Below are 15844 nucleotides of genomic sequence, written 5' to 3'. Positions count from 1 at the left end.
AATCCTTCATAGCCCAATAAAACTCTCCAAATAGGATTCGAACTCGGTCACGGACATTGAGTGTACCATTAAATCCCAATGATGTTGAAAAGCCTTCCATAGTAACCATTCACTTCATTCTCTGGTTTGATTTTCTTCTTGTCTTTCTCTCGTTGTTCCGGAGTTAGTTTTTGAAGACGCTCATCTTCGGCCTTTTCACGAGCGGTACCTTTTTGTGGCTTTGGATTTTGGATATGACCCCTATAATTACTTCTAATATTGCATTGTATGTGCCGTGTGCAAAGAAAATGCTTAGCGTCCGGAAAAACCACTCCTATGACATTCATTGGTGCTTGGTCCTTATCCGTTACTATGATCCTAGGAGTTTGATCGTCACGGTATATCTCCTTCAAGGTCTCTAGCATCCAAGTAAAACTCACATCATTCTCCCGATCCATAAACCCCCATGCTACCGTGAAAGTCTGCTTGTTGGAAGTATGGCAAGTAATGTTTAACAACGACATGTTGTACTTGTTGGTCTTGTACGTACAATCTATTAACAAAATTTGATAGAAGCATTAGTCCAACTTGATCATCTCCGGATGCGCCAAGAAAATACGAGTCACTTTTCCTTCCAATACGTGCTTCCTCATTGTGTATCCGTGTTGATCGGCTAATGATAGGCACATTTTTGTGTCTTATATAATCTAGATTGTATATATTATTAGTGCTCGATTTTATATTTATTATGGCTTTTTATGTCCCTGTAGGTATTTTTGGAGAAATAAGCTTTTGCGGCGAAATTGGCTAAAAAAGTGGTTTTTGCGCTTGTGGGAGAAAATTACTATACGAACTATCACTTTGGATAAGGGGAGGTCATCTTCTTCATTTGAAATTTGAATTTTAGAGGGAGAATAAGAACAAAATTAGGGTTGAAGAATTGAAGGTGTTCTAGGGAGATTCAATGGCTGAAATCAAATGGGTTTGTCCCTCTTGGCTAAACAGGGCTGGTAATGGTCTTATTTTTGCCCAGAATTGGCTAGACAATCCGCAGGAGATGAATCAAGTTTTATAGTTTTTGGCGGGAAAAATATGCATGCAACTGGCAGAGTTGGGGATTGAATTCGATCGATTTCCAGAGTGATTCAATGGCTGAAATTGATTGGGTTTACTCCCTAGGCCTAAACAGGCCTGGTGAAGTCTTTTGTTTGAACCTAAATTGGCTAGCATAGCCGGAAAAATAAATAGAAGTCAGGTTTTGCACGGGTCTCTGTATGACTTATTTTTGGAATTCTAGGAAGACCAAAGGCAAGAAACTCTTCCTAAAGATACATATCTATCTAAGGAAGAGTTTGAGATCAGTTGGAAAGCTCAGAAACGCGTGAAACAATTTTGGGAAGAGATTATTGCCGTAACTGCCAAGAAAAGAAAAGAAGAGATTTCGAGAAGTTTTGGGGAGATTAAATCGCTTTGTTGGCTATATATAAGTTGCTGGGAGTTCATAGAAGGGAGTCGAGACTTTGGGGGACCGAGCTGAGGGCTTGGTGAAGCTGTAGAGGTGAAAATCAAGAGTTGCAGAGAAGACGTTTCTGCTGCTGAAGAACAACGTCGTAGAACACTTCGCAACTTAGCAAGAAACCGTTACCTAATCTTTCAAATCCAATACCTTTTGTAACAGCTTTGCAACAACTATTCATGTTAGAATTTATTTGTAAGGGCAGCTTCCGTATCAGTGGATTCTGTAACAATTATATCTGTTACAGATTCACTTCTTCAATAAAAACACCTATTTGAGCCATGATTAAGTATTTTGAGCGTGTTTTTGACATGAGGAGCTAAACCCCAACACTGGGATGATGGAGGAAGCCCTATTTCACAATCACTTGGTAACTATAGTTGATTATTTATGACTTTTGCACTTGTTTTTATCGATTTATGATTTTTCTTGATTAGTTGTGATTTTGTTTGATGTCGCATGCTGGGTTTTAGGAACTTTTGATGCGTCATGCTTGTGATTTACATCTAATGCTTTATAAAATCTACTTTTGGCAAAGAAAAGAGTCAACAAAAGAGCTAGAATTGTTATGAGTCATCATATGAACAAATTGAATGTGATTAGTGGTGAAATCCTAAGTCTCAGTACCTCTCGATATTCGTGACAACCTTGTGAATATATTTTTAGTATTTTTATTCTTAGTTCTTGAATCAAACCTTTACACAATCCGAGTTGAACGAACTTTACTACCACTTTCAAAACTACATCATCTAACCACTGAGATTGTTCCATAACCGCTCTACCATCCCATTCCCTCTTCCTAAAGGCTGCTCTTGCCATGTAATTTTGCCTCAAAGTGGACAAGTTATTCTTATCATCCTTCTTAATCTTCCTAAGGATGTCACTTGGTTTACATGCTTTTATCGACCTTACCGTTTCCAATTGATGTGGTTTCAACCCACAAACGACCGCGTATCAAATAAGAGATTCCATATCATCATGATTATGACAACCATTCATCACTTTATAGAGCTTGTATACCTTACCAATGGGTCCATCGGGTCTATTAACTATACTATTAAACGGGCGATCATACTTCTTTGATTTAGTAATGTATTCCCTTGTCGTCGTCTTCACGTACGGTCTGTCCTTTGCCCAGTGACTTTCTTCCTTTCCACCTCTCTCACAAACAAGTTCCAAATGATCTTGACTTGAACGACGACCTAAAACTAATGCACATTTGATCTCTATGCCCTTGTCTATAAGCCATTCCTTTGCATCGTTTCTTTCTTTCCATTCCAAATCGGTGAAATAGTGGACAGAGGTATCAGGTTCCAGAAGAGATACGGGTTTGGGATGATCTTCGTCAAACGCCGCAACAATCTACAACATATATCGACAAGTTGAGGATTTGGAATCGGTTTACATGTCACAGTCGAGAGAACCGATTGTCAGGAATCGGGTTACATGTGCAAAAATAATGTCCGATTAAGGACTTGATAATTTCAGACAAAATTCCCAAATTCCACAATCGATTCATGTTACATAACATGTAATCTGATTTCGAACCTCATTTTTCCTGGAACATTTCGCCTCCACAATCGGATTACATATACACGTAAATGAACTGATTATAAACTTCGTGTATTTTACGTGATTATCAAGTGAAGGAATCGGATTATGCACATCACCGACAAAAATCGATTTTGGTCACATACCCATCGCGCCAAAAATTTACTACAATTGGATTATATGATGATGAACAACAATCGATCGTTGTACCCAATTTGGGTATTTTACCCAGAATCGGTTTATGTGGTGATATCTAATAAACCGATTCTGGGTATTTTTTTGAAAAGTTTTCCCTTTTGGGTGATCTAGACTTGCAAATATATGTTTGTGGATCATTACAACTCATACTAGTCTATTTGAAGCATCATCACCTTCTTCTTCCCGGAGAAATTGTTCTTGTGCTTGAATAATATCCTCAAGCATTATTTGGTTGACATTCTCTTCTTCATTCAACAAATTATCCAATTCGGTAGGATCGAAATCATGATTATCTAACACACCCACTTCTTCATCACCATTAGAGTCTTCATCGTCACTATAAAGTTTCATTTTTGCCAAGAAAAGCACAAATCCTAGTTTTTTATTTTTTCCCTCTACTTCTTCTTTCCCTCCAAAACTTAAAAGAGGAAATTAATTTCTACTCTAATCCTAACACTATAATCAAACTCAAACACTAATTAATTTAACTAATACTAACTTAATTAATCATCATTAATGAATAAGGGCATATTAGACATTAACATAAATAAGAGGATAACAGGTTTCTAGAGATTACTTCTTAATGACCCTTTTTGTTCTTTAGTCATAGGCCCAAGTTAATCCCTATAGACCCCAATTTAGCTAGGTAAATCTATGTTAGAGGCACATATATTGCGCCTTACGGTAGCATAAGGTATGTTTCTTCCAACAATAAATTGTACTCCCTCCTTTCCTTTTTAATAGGCTGGTTTCGTTTTTAGAGAAAATTAAGGAAACTAAGAGAACTAATCATTGAAAGTGGTTTTCATAACACTTGTCAATAAAAGAAGTGAAGTGAAATGGTCCCCATGACACTTGTCAACAAAAGAAGTATAGTGAAATGGTCCACATGACACTTGTCATCAAAAGAAGTTAAGAGAAAAATGGTCCCAGAAAACTAAAGTAACATTTGACTTTCCCAATTAGGAAACCAGTTTATTTTTTGAAACATTTATTTTAGGAAACCGGCCTACTAAAAAGGAACTGAGGGAGTAGTTAGAGTTCCCCACACGATGGAAATTCTTATCTTTGTCTTTGGTGCAAACTGCAAAGCATTTGGCAAGGATACTTATTCTAGATATTAGGTTGACCTACTTACTGACTAAGACCCCCCACGGCCCATACCACCCCTTTAGCATTTCTTTTTATTTAGTCCAAATCCTTCTATTTTTAAGGTTTCTGCTGATTTTTCTTTGACGCACCTAAATGGTGCAGAGTGTAGACTTCCCTGGGCTATTTGAAAATACAAGGGATGTGATTACAATTAATCGAATATTTAATAATAACAATAAAATTATTTGAAAATTGTTAATGCGCTGAAGGAAGGTAGATAGAAAGCGTTTCTTCGCAGAGAGAGAGGGAGAGGGAGTCAAAGTTGAAAGTAACGAAGAGTCGTTTTGCTATATCATTCAAGAATTAGGGTTTCATTGTTGCGATCTCTCGAATAAAAGGTAATGTTTTTCTTACAATATTCTCCGAATTCTTTGTTGAAGTAGTAATCTTTTTGAGTTTCAAAGTGTTAGAAATCACAGTATAAGCTTTTATACTGGAACTCTCGAAATTATTTCATTCTGTTTAGTATATTGTGAGCTGAATTTGTTGAAATTTTCTTTTGGAGAATGCGGAATCATTTTTTTTTTTTTTGAAACCAATCAATGAAGGGTTTTTTATTTTTTTTATTGGAGCAAATTTAGACAAGAAATGAGTTGTACGCCGGCTGTTGTTAAAATTGGTTGAAAAGTTGAGATTTTTCTGGATTTCAATGAAATGGGCAAAGTCTACTGTATCATTTGGAAATTGAACATGTAGTGTTTTAAGTAAAGAAGATATCAGAAATTAGATCCAAAAGATTAAACAAACTTTACATTTTTTAGTAATGAAGATATCAGAAAATTTTCATTTGGTAATCAAATTAGGAAAGGAGAATTTTATCAAGTTCCTGGTTGTAGTCCTGAGCAAAATTTCTCGTGAAATTACTCTTTCTAGCAAATATGTTGTCTAGTATTTGTTCTTTTGTTGACACTTTTTTTTTTTTTTTACAGTTTTTGGTGAATATATCTTACATCCTAGTGAAAGTTGTAAACTGTGTCAAATATTTCAGGCTTTTGGAGTATAGGGAAGAAAATTTGGAGCTTGGTTTCATGTATATACTATGAAAAATCATGATTATATGTGATTGACTTGTTAAACTTGAAAAAATGGATTCTGCGAGGAGTTGGTTTCATAAGTTTCAACCCAGATCAGAGAAACCAAAAGCTGGGGAAATAAAAAAGAATGAAGTGGGAAATGGGAAGGACATACAGAAGGGTCCCAGTGAGGAAGCACCTTCAAGTGCCACCAAACAGAAGGTCGCAGCTGCGAAGCAGTACATTGAGAATCATTACAAGTCTCAGATGAAGTCTTTGCAAGACAGAAAGGAAAGGTATACCACTGTTTCATACCACCCATTTCTTCTTTGAGCCTTTCTTGTTTGTAGTAATTTAGTGCGTTGCTGCATTTGCTTTTTGTGGTATCTATATTTGTGTTGCTTTTGGACCTACTTGAAGATGATTTGCTGTGTGCTTATGGGAAGATTAACAGTTCAAGGCAGAGCCGTAGTAGATACTGTGTTTGCTGTCTTAGATCCAGCTCTTCACTTGTCCATCTGGTCATGCGTCAAATCCTTGAAGTGTCTTATTTTAGATCATCAGGATGCCATTTTCTTAAAGTATCTTATCTAATGTCAAGATACAATACATGTAGTCTGCTTCTCCGAAACCAACTAATGAGATACAGAATATGAAGCAACTGTGGAAGGATCAGAGTGCAGAATACCAAAAATCTAATGACTAGAAAGAAGTTTATTGAAGTGAAGCTTACAGAGTTGCAGTATTCGGACGGATTTGTAGGTGTGACACGTGAAAGAGTTAGAAGGGTTCATTGTCGTGATTTTGCAATTTCGAATTGTGCAAACATGATTTGCGTGAAGAGAATATGAGGGATTCCTAGTAGGAAGTATATACTAGCCTACATGATAATGTCAGAAGAGTACATTCTTATCTGGGATTTCTGGTACTACTGGGTTGCACTGCACTTGATGAAGCAACATCGTGAAGGTAAAGTTTATCCACCTCAATTTCGAAATAGTTATTGCTATCTCCTGTGCTATAAAAAGTGAGTATGGAATTTTTTCAAGGTGAGATGGGTGGTACTGCAACTGAAAAATACACGTAGTAGTTAATCGATATTATAGTCAATGATCCATATGCAACCAGAAAACGTAGTAGTTACATGGCGTCCTGAGATACTGTCAACAGAATGAAATTTATGTGTGCTCACTAAGTGGAAAAGAGAGCAGACTATTTGGAAATGCACTCATAAGCTCTATAGTCAACTAAACAAGTTTGACCAGATGGAAGTAGAGACATGTGTGACTTGAGCTGATATAATGGTGCTTGACTAAGAAAATGTAGCTGTGATCAAGATGTCAAGAATTAAAGTCCCTGGGGCAATTTATTCTACTATGACCGGATCAATAAATAGTGCCTGGGTGTGCTAAGCCAATGGTATGTGAGGCAAAGGAAAGTATGGGAGAAGTAGGAAAACCTGTGGTTGGTACACGAGCTCCTTCTGTATCAGACAAGGAAGCATTTTGAAGTCATTTCCAAGAGGGAAAAGACAACTTCAGTTCTTAAAATGGAGTTGGCTATGGTTTACCATGTTAAATTCTCATCTAAAGTGGCCAAACTTAAAAGTGGGGAAATATTTTGGTTCCTGTAATTCAGGTCCAGAAAACACTAATTATAAAATCATTTTCACGTTCTGTGATGGTACGAATTTATGCATTCTTCAATTTATAATACATATATTGAACTTGTAATACAGCTCAATAATACAAAAAGTTTACACCTTTCTAAATTTCTGTAACTCATTTTGTGTCTCCAATTTTTTCAGGCGTTGGGTGTTGGAAAGGAAGCTGGCTGATGGTGAAGTTTCTGAGGAAGATCAATATAACCTTCTGAAATACTTGGAGAAAAAAGAGACAGAGTATATGCGCCTTCAGAGACACAAAATGGGTGTTGATGATTTTGATCTTCTGACCATAATAGGGCGTGGTGCATTCGGAGAGGTATGTCTTCGTCATACGAAGATTTCTTTACCGTGTTTAAAAAAAATAGTTTAGTTATCCTGAATTTATCGTGTATTCAGTTTTTGTGCAAATTTGTATTTGCGCACCTCAGGCGCCTGATGGATTTTTGATGATGGTTGGAATTTATTCCTTTTTCATGCACTCCACCTCATCGCCTATTTATTATCAAAAGATAGATAGTTGATTTAGCAGAGGAAAACATAGCATCTTAGCTCTTAATATGTATTGGTTGTCTTTTAGTTCTTCATTCTTGAGGGCGTTGGTAGAGATTGTATGTTGATCTATATATTGTGCATTTTAAAATTGTATTCCCAAGGATGTTTGAACATACAGATTGGTTAACTATTTCAGGTAAGAATATGTAGAGAAAAGACCACCGGGCAAGTTTATGCGATGAAAAAATTGAAGAAAGCAGAGATGCTTCGCAGGGGCCAGGTATTTTTAAACAGATTTTCTTTCTTATGTCCTGTAAATCGTACACGGCGTTTCTGAAACCTTTAAGCAAAGAGATCCTTAATATAGCTATTAGCATACAAGGAAACTGTCCCTGGTGAGAAGTTATCTCGTCCGAAATCTAAATCCATTCTACTTAAAGAACATATCACATTAATTTGTGAATCTTATATCTTCTGCAAGTTCACTTTAATGTTAAATAACCAAACATCAACATTTTAGGCTTGTCATATATATAGGCTATAAAGCCATGAGTTTAATAAATATATAACCCATATTTTCAAAAGTACATATTTATCCTCTATATTAGTAATCAACGTTTAGGAAGACCTTTTATCAAAGCACGGTCTCAATGTGTTATGCGGCATAGGCTACTTATAATTTTTATATCATGCCCATGTTGTATATTTATATTCTAGTTTCATAAATTGACGTCATTTAAGTTCACATTTTTTAGGTGGAACATGTTAAAGCCGAAAGGAATCTTCTTGCTGAGGTAGATAGTACTTGCATTGTCAAGCTCTACTGTTCCTTTCAGGACACAGAGTTCCTGTATCTGGTTATGGAATATCTTCCTGGTGGAGACATGATGACATTGCTAATGCGCAAAGATACCTTGAGTGAGGATGAGGCTAGATTCTATGTTGGACAGACAGTTCTTGCCATCGAATCTATTCACAAGCACAATTATATTCACAGGTTTTTATCAAGCAGTTTTACCATCTTCATCATTTGAAACTAGACCTGTTATTTAGATCATATAGTACACATGGTAGAGGTTCCAGTTAATGAATTCTATCATTATGCGCTACAACTAAATATCCAGTGCTACAGAACATAGTGAAGGATACGGACTAGACTTTAAAGAAGCACTATTTGAGCAAACTGTCCATGCTTAATAGAGGAGAGGAGAAAACTCTGTGATTTTTCCTAGCCTACTCAACATGCTTAATGCCCCGTGTATTACCATTGATATAGAGATATGTTACAAAAAGACTTAACTGCCCTTGTATGTGCAAAATTTAAATTACTGACTCAAATTTAACAAACGACTGAATCCTATGCCGAACCAAAACGCATCAAGATGACCCTGGTGACCAGTTTGACAGAATGGTTTTGAATACAATTTAGCAGGCCATCTGAACATTTTTCAGTCGGTTAGGAACTCAGGAATGTTCCTGGTAAATATTTTTCTCTACGGGTGATCTCTATCTGTTACCTCTGCTATGTATAGCTACAAATGTACCATATTGCTGTGCCACTAGATAATCCTCCCGGTATTTCTGATCTTCATGTCATATTTGTTTGTGCATTGTGGTTATTAGATTTTGTTGCATTTAACTCTTAAAGTAATAATTGCAGTGTGAATTTGTATTTCTTACAGGGATATCAAGCCAGATAATTTATTGCTAGATCGCTTTGGCCATATGAAGCTTTCAGATTTTGGATTGTGTAAGCCCTTGGATTGTAGTAGTTTTCCACAACTTAGTGTGAACGACCCTGGTGTTAAACCTTCATTGGATAGTGATAAGCATTTAAATGGGCCTATTGCTCCAAGGCGAACACAACAGGAACAATTGTTACATTGGCAAAAAAATAGGCGAATGTTGGTAAGCTTCTTCCTTCCCGTTGGCTCTGGCAATATCTTAGAAAATATTAAATTGCAATGGATAATGCTGTGTTTTTAGATGAAAGTAGCTGGATTTTCATTTTCATACGTAATGATGTATACCAGTTGACCGTATTCTAGTTTTATCACTCATCGAATTCTTTTTAGCTTGTTTGAAAAAGTAGTTATGGGCTTCCAATTGTTGTAATATACATCTCTCACTTAACACCTTAAATGGCTACAAGATTTAACGCTTCTACAGTTTGCCGAGTGCAATCGGTTATTTGGTTCGCGGCTCTTTTTTTTTGTCCCCTAACTGGAGGGTTTCATTTTCATTATCTCTGTGATCATGATTCAGGCTTATTCCACCGTCGGGACGCCCGACTACATTGCACCAGAAGTTCTACTGAAGAAAGGATATGGAATGGAGTGTGATTGGTTAGACATTCTTCATGTATGACTTCCTTCTGATACCATATTTGGTGCGTATTTTTTAACTTGTTTCTTATAGGTGGTCACTTGGAGCAATTATGTATGAAATGCTTGTGGGTTATCCACCTTTTTACTCTGAAGAGGCAATCCTTACTTGCAGAAAGGTAAAATAGACATTAGCGAATTTTTGAATGATTAATATCTACCAATAGTTGCTCCATATGAGTAACAAAGTATGAGTATTTAGTATGAGTTTGAATATTTAAATTGATTAGATCTTGGATTTATTGTTGAATGCATCCCTAAAATCAACTTTAGGCTGATTGCTAATATATTGAAATGTTAAACACGGGGCCTGTTCGGAAATACAAGTACTATTATCATCAACATTGCGATTTTGGCTAAGTATCTTTTAGTTCTTTAACAATAAGTTGAAGTATTGAAAAATACCTCTGTAGAAACGATCAAGTTGGGATGTTTATGCTGCTATGTGATGCACCCGAGAGTCTTGTGTTACTCAAGTATTATTGTAGTTACTGTTGTTGACTTAATAATACCAAACCCCCTTTTCCAGATTATGTTAAGATCCGTCATTGTATTCCTATACTAAATGATTTTAGATTTTTTACCTGTAGAATCATTAACACGGTAAGTTCAATTCCGTGAAACTACTTTCCACTGGTAATGAACTTAGATTTTGCTGTTGTATGACCTAAAACCTATTTAAAATTGTGATTCATGGTTGAGAATCAAACAGCTAGACACGTTTTGTTTTCAATATGACATTATACAGTAGATTAAACTTTATACTATAGGATGTACCACAAATTGATGCAAACTTCAGAAGCCTTCTTATTTCTTTCCTAATACCGTCGACTGTAACATGATCTCTTAAAATTCTTATTATTTCTGTATCTAACACATAATTCTAAATTTTATGGAGATTGTAAATTGGAGGACTCATTTGAAATTCCCCGAGGAAGCAAAGCTGTCTGTGGAGGCTAAGGACCTCATCAGAAAATTGTTGTGCAATGTGGAGCAGAGACTTGGGACTAAAGGAGCTTATGAAATTAAAGTTCGCATTTTTATGTATTTTTTTTTTTAATTTTTATTTTGTTGGTAAAATGATTGGAATGCTGAATATTGTGTGGTTGATGCTGAATATTCTTAGGTGCACCCATGGTTTAAAGGCGTTCAATGGGATAGGTTGTATCAGATGGAAGCTGCATTCATACCCGAGGTTAAAGATGAACTGGATACTCAGAATTTTGAGAAGTTTGAGGAGGTATCTTAATTTATATTTTCATCTTTTTTTTTATGTCAAGTGGCTAATATTTAATGATCTAACTTATACCAACACTGCAACATGCTTGAAAGAACTCATGAACATGCCCAAGAACTGGCGCGTTTGATGTAGCATTTTCTGCTTAGTTTTATGCTTCATGTCTTTGTGGATTCCATATGTTCTGTAACTTGTAAGATATATGTTGTCAGAGGTGGTGTTGAGGCACTAAAATTGTAGGTTATGTTGAAAACCCTGATGCCACAGCATTTTTCTGCCATAAACAGAGAAGAATTTGATTAGTGCTAATGTGCTATCCTGCACTGTAGCTCTTTAAAGCTAGCAGGCAATTAGGAGATGGCACATTTTGATCTTAGGTAAAAGATAGTGCATTTCTAGACTATACATTTATGATCGTTGATCTGGCCCCCCAAGCAAAATAGCCATAAGAATTTTATCCTTTCATCATATCGCTAATATTGCTGTTTTTTGGATCTTTATAAACACACTTAGTGCATTATTATTATGTTTTCTTTTGTTCTTTATGGAATGTTCACTGATTGTTGAACGAGTGAGAATTACATTGTAGGATGGGTGAGTAGAGGGATGTGCCATTGTTTCTCATTCATCATAGATGGAAGACATTAGTTCTTACCTGTCGATCATTTTTTTTTTACTGCGGTTTCAAAGATATCAAGTATGTGGAGTCTTGAGTATCTTGTGGCTATAATGCTGTATTACAAAAGGAGTCTGCAGGTTTATTTTCATCTTGGAGGTAAATCAAGGAAAATATCGGAGCTGATTCAGTAATGATAATGATGTAAGACTGTGTATGATGAGCATGAATTTCGCAGGATTCAGCTTTTGTATAGCTTGTCTTGCTGGTGGTGCCTGCTCTCAACCCTGGCGAAATTCTTAGATATGGAAATTTTAATAGGCTTGGCCTATTAGTGGGTGTTTTTTTGTGAATATTTTCTTCATTTCACATGTATTCTGATTACGCAAGTGCATCTATGCAGTCGGGGGATCAAAGTCAAGCTCCATCAAAATCAGGTCCCTGGAGGAAAGTAAGTGTCGGATTTTTTATTTTTTTTGTATAGCTTTGATTTCATAATATCATAATTTCCCAACTCCGTATTTTGCGTGTTACCTGGGGTAACCGGTTAGTATCTTGTGATGGACAACTGTATATACTGTGTAGAGCTCGTTGCTGGTACAAACTGTCTGTTGAAAATGAAATTGTGTCATAGATATACAAGTGGTTGAAATAAGTTTCTAATTCATGCAAAAATCGTAACCTCGCAATAATGAATCAATCACAAAGTATTCAGCCACAGAATGTTTAGAGAATTCACCGTAAAGATCTTCACCAATTTTTGATTGACTGCATATGATCCTTAGCTGTTTCATTAATTGATTGGTACAGCCAGCTGATGAAATTTCCATGTGCGTAAGCTGTAAGCATGTACAACATTGCAACAGAGTCTCAGTTACAATAATATGTTCAAACCATCAGCACGAAATTACCTGCTAAGCATGAGTAACCTCCACGATGTGATCTATTTCTGAGCTGTTAAGATAGTTCTCTACAAATAATACCTCCTCATATGTTCTAATAAAAAATTAATAAACTTAATCTATGTTTGCTTGTATGTATGCCAATATTTTTCCATGTGACCTATGTTACAAGGACACGGTGTCAGTGTCTTGTATCCAATACGCTACTTCGACACGACAACTTAAAAAACTAAAATACGTGGACACGGCACACAGAATATAAATATCATTGAATTTAGTAGTTTAACATAGATATATATATATAACTCTACAAGGTAGTGAATTTGCAAGATATATGCGTGTAATATGTAGAGCAAGATCAGTGGACTGATTTGGGACTAATATTTTGTTACTAAAGTTAAAACTTCTCGTAGAATCTAGTAAAATACCCAAGTTTTCTAATATTAAAGTATTGATTTATCTTGACAGCAGTTGATATCTAATAATTTAGTCAAAGTTTTCTAACTGAGTTGTATCTTGAAGTATTGGAGTAAATATGTATTGACACGGCTGATTTTTGTTTTTTAGGCGTGTCGTTGTAACATAACATGTGACTAATTTTATTTTATTTTGGCTCCAATGTCTTCAGATGCTCTCCTCGAAGGATGTGAATTTTGTTGGATATACATACAAAAACTTTGAGATTGTTAACGAGCATCATGTTCCTGGCATTGGTCTCTCTCTCTCTCTCTCTCATGTAGCATTTCGTAGGAAAGTCTCTGTATATGTTTAAATCTTAAGTCTCTCTGATGTAGCTTATGGTGGCTGTATTTTCCTTTCATATCCGCATGAATGTAGGCCATGATCATTGCTCCTCATTCACATATTCTAGTTTCTCTTTCAGTAAATTAGGAATATGTAGGATGGGGATAAAACCTCATATAATAACTCTTATTCTTATTTGTGGCTCAATTCTTGATCATATGGATTCTGCATCATTACATGTTATATTATTTCTTCGTGAAGTAGCTAACTGTTGTGTCTTCATTGTTTAATGTAGCGGAGATAAAGAAAAAGACTACTAAGCCAAAACGGCCATCAATCAAGTCTCTATTTGGTAAAATAATTGAATCACTTCAGTTTGTAATTGCGATCTTTTTCTTTAACCGAAATTTTATTTTTGAAACTTGCTTCATCTATGAATGTAATCCACAGAGTCAGACGGAATTCCTGAGCAGCAAACAGCCCCAAGCTATGTCAACCCTTTACCTACACATTCTGAAGTTCCTGAGATCCCAGAACCTTCATGGAACTCAAGTAGACCTCCAATTTATCAGAACAAGCCTCGGCAGAGATAATTTACAAGGCAAAGCTTCTAATTAGCTGTTCATAGTGAAAGAAAATAGATACAGAGTATAAGGAAAAGAAAAGAAGAAGATACCGATATTTTATTTTTGGTTTATGGTTGATTTGGTGCAATATGAGTCGTTGCTTGCTTGTTCTCTTATCAGGCTCCTATACAAGGGTAATCCATCCCTTTCTAGTATAGATAGATGAAAGAGGGTGAGAAAGAAGAAGGAAATGATACACTTTACTCAGGTCTTCACATGTAAATTTGTTTGCAACTGTTGTGTCCCGTAAGCCTGTTTAACTTGTCCTATAGAGATTGTTCACTGCATAAAAGAAAAAGACAACTACTCTTTGATATTCTTTTTTTTAGGGGTGATAATAAATGTAAAGTACATAAGACTGTTATAGTGTGATGGTTAGAACCCAGAGCTCAAGGCTTTTACTATTAAGTTTGACATGAATCTAGAAGTTATAAATGTACAAGAGTTACGTTCTTCATGTGATTTTGGATTTCCTTGAAGTCGATAAATGTATAAGATTTACTGGTATAACTTCAATAAAGATTTACTGATACTGTGTTAGGCTATTAAAAAGTGAATGACTTCGATAAAAATAACGTCTCCGACTTTTGTGGAAAGAAATTCACAAGCAGTGACATGTCGGAAAAATTTATGTTTTCTGCTTCATCCAATGTAAGTGGGAATTAAGTGTTTGACCCTCTCCTCACTCTATCTTAATCTCTTGATTTTGGGCTTGAAAAGAGTTTCCAATTTTCGAGCCCACTTAAAAAACAGGGTCAAAACAGAAAATGTCAAGGTCATCAAAATAAATTCATTTGTTGACGTCATTTAAACAAAATAAAATATTTCCAAAGTAGTCCTTTTTCCGTTTTTCATTTGTGAGAAGATGTTAAAACAGAGATGAGAGATGGAGATGGATCGAGAGAGAGAGATATTGAGAAGTACAGATCGAGAGAGAGAAAATGAGAGAATGGTTACAAATTTGATTTTGAGTTTTCTGTTCCCGTTCTAAATTGATTAAAAGGATATAAACAATAGATTTGTAAGACTAGATCCAGGTTGCAGATTCAGTTTAATGATCTTATCAATTTTGGACTGCTAAAGTTGCTCCTGATGGTGATGATTTTGATTCGTATTATACTCGTGTTTGAGGTAATTTTTAAAATATTTGCTTAATTTATTATGAAATTTAAGTGATTCTTCAATTATAAGCGCATTTGTCATCACATTTTGGTATATGAAACTTGTTTATGTATGTATTTAGGGTTCGATTAAACTATTGGATCTCCATCATCACCTTCGAATATGATATCAATAACGTATTCTCTAATTCGTGATTTTGGATTTGGTACTTATGAAGATAAGATTTCAATCTAACAATTGTTGAAATTCACTTTACTAATTGTCATGTTTTGAATTTGGTTGACTCAGCCTCCAATTGTTGTCTCAATTATTTTAGAAAAGTATTTGATGAATGTATACCAATTTTGATTTTGATGGTTGTTCACAAGGTGTTTTTAGGTGTAGAGACTATCCAAGAAACCGAGGAGATAATTAACGAAATGAAAGAAAATGACCCGATGCGGCTACTGAATCTAGAGGTTCTAAGGATAATGTGTCGTATCCAGGCATTGTTCATGATTTTCTTTTATCTTTCGTGCTCGTCGTTTTCATATCTAGAGATGTTGGCCAGTTCGAATTGTTTTTGTGGTGGATTTGTGATAATGAGGTGATGAAGATGTAAAATGTGGTGATTGTTGTTGCTGACATTAATTAGATTATTGATGCA

General features: G+C 35.5%; 1 protein-coding gene across 4 annotated transcripts; it reads left to right on the top strand.

The window, feature by feature from the left end:
- The first annotated feature begins 4481 nt into the window (after positions 1 to 4481).
- LOC113295806 (serine/threonine-protein kinase tricorner-like) lies at positions 4482 to 14616 on the top strand. Of its 4 annotated transcripts, none has more exons than XM_026544134.1 (14): positions 4485 to 4734; positions 5326 to 5705; positions 7217 to 7391; positions 7764 to 7847; positions 8323 to 8564; positions 9250 to 9475; positions 9833 to 9912; positions 9986 to 10070; positions 10850 to 10981; positions 11078 to 11191; positions 12208 to 12255; positions 13335 to 13419; positions 13746 to 13802; positions 13901 to 14616. In XM_026544134.1, the coding sequence occupies exons 2-14, from the start codon at positions 5482 to 5484 to the stop codon at positions 14041 to 14043; spliced, it is 1695 nt and encodes a 564-aa protein (XP_026399919.1). In that variant the 5' UTR covers positions 4485 to 4734; positions 5326 to 5481; the 3' UTR covers positions 14044 to 14616. The 4 variants fall into 4 exon arrangements, with proteins under 4 accessions (XP_026399928.1, XP_026399919.1, XP_026399923.1 ...); XM_026544138.1 differs by having other exon boundaries at positions 4486 to 4734; positions 5385 to 5705; XM_026544143.1 differs by lacking the exon at positions 13335 to 13419 and having other exon boundaries at positions 4482 to 4734.
- Positions 14617 to 15844: the final 1228 nt, after the last annotated feature.

The sequence above is a fragment of the Papaver somniferum genome, chromosome 1 (assembly GCF_003573695.1).
Source record: "Papaver somniferum cultivar HN1 chromosome 1, ASM357369v1, whole genome shotgun sequence".
NCBI classification, from domain to species: Eukaryota; Viridiplantae; Streptophyta; class Magnoliopsida; order Ranunculales; family Papaveraceae; genus Papaver; species Papaver somniferum.
Note: the sequence above shows the minus strand (reverse complement) of the source record. Positions and strands in the feature narration are given on the sequence as shown.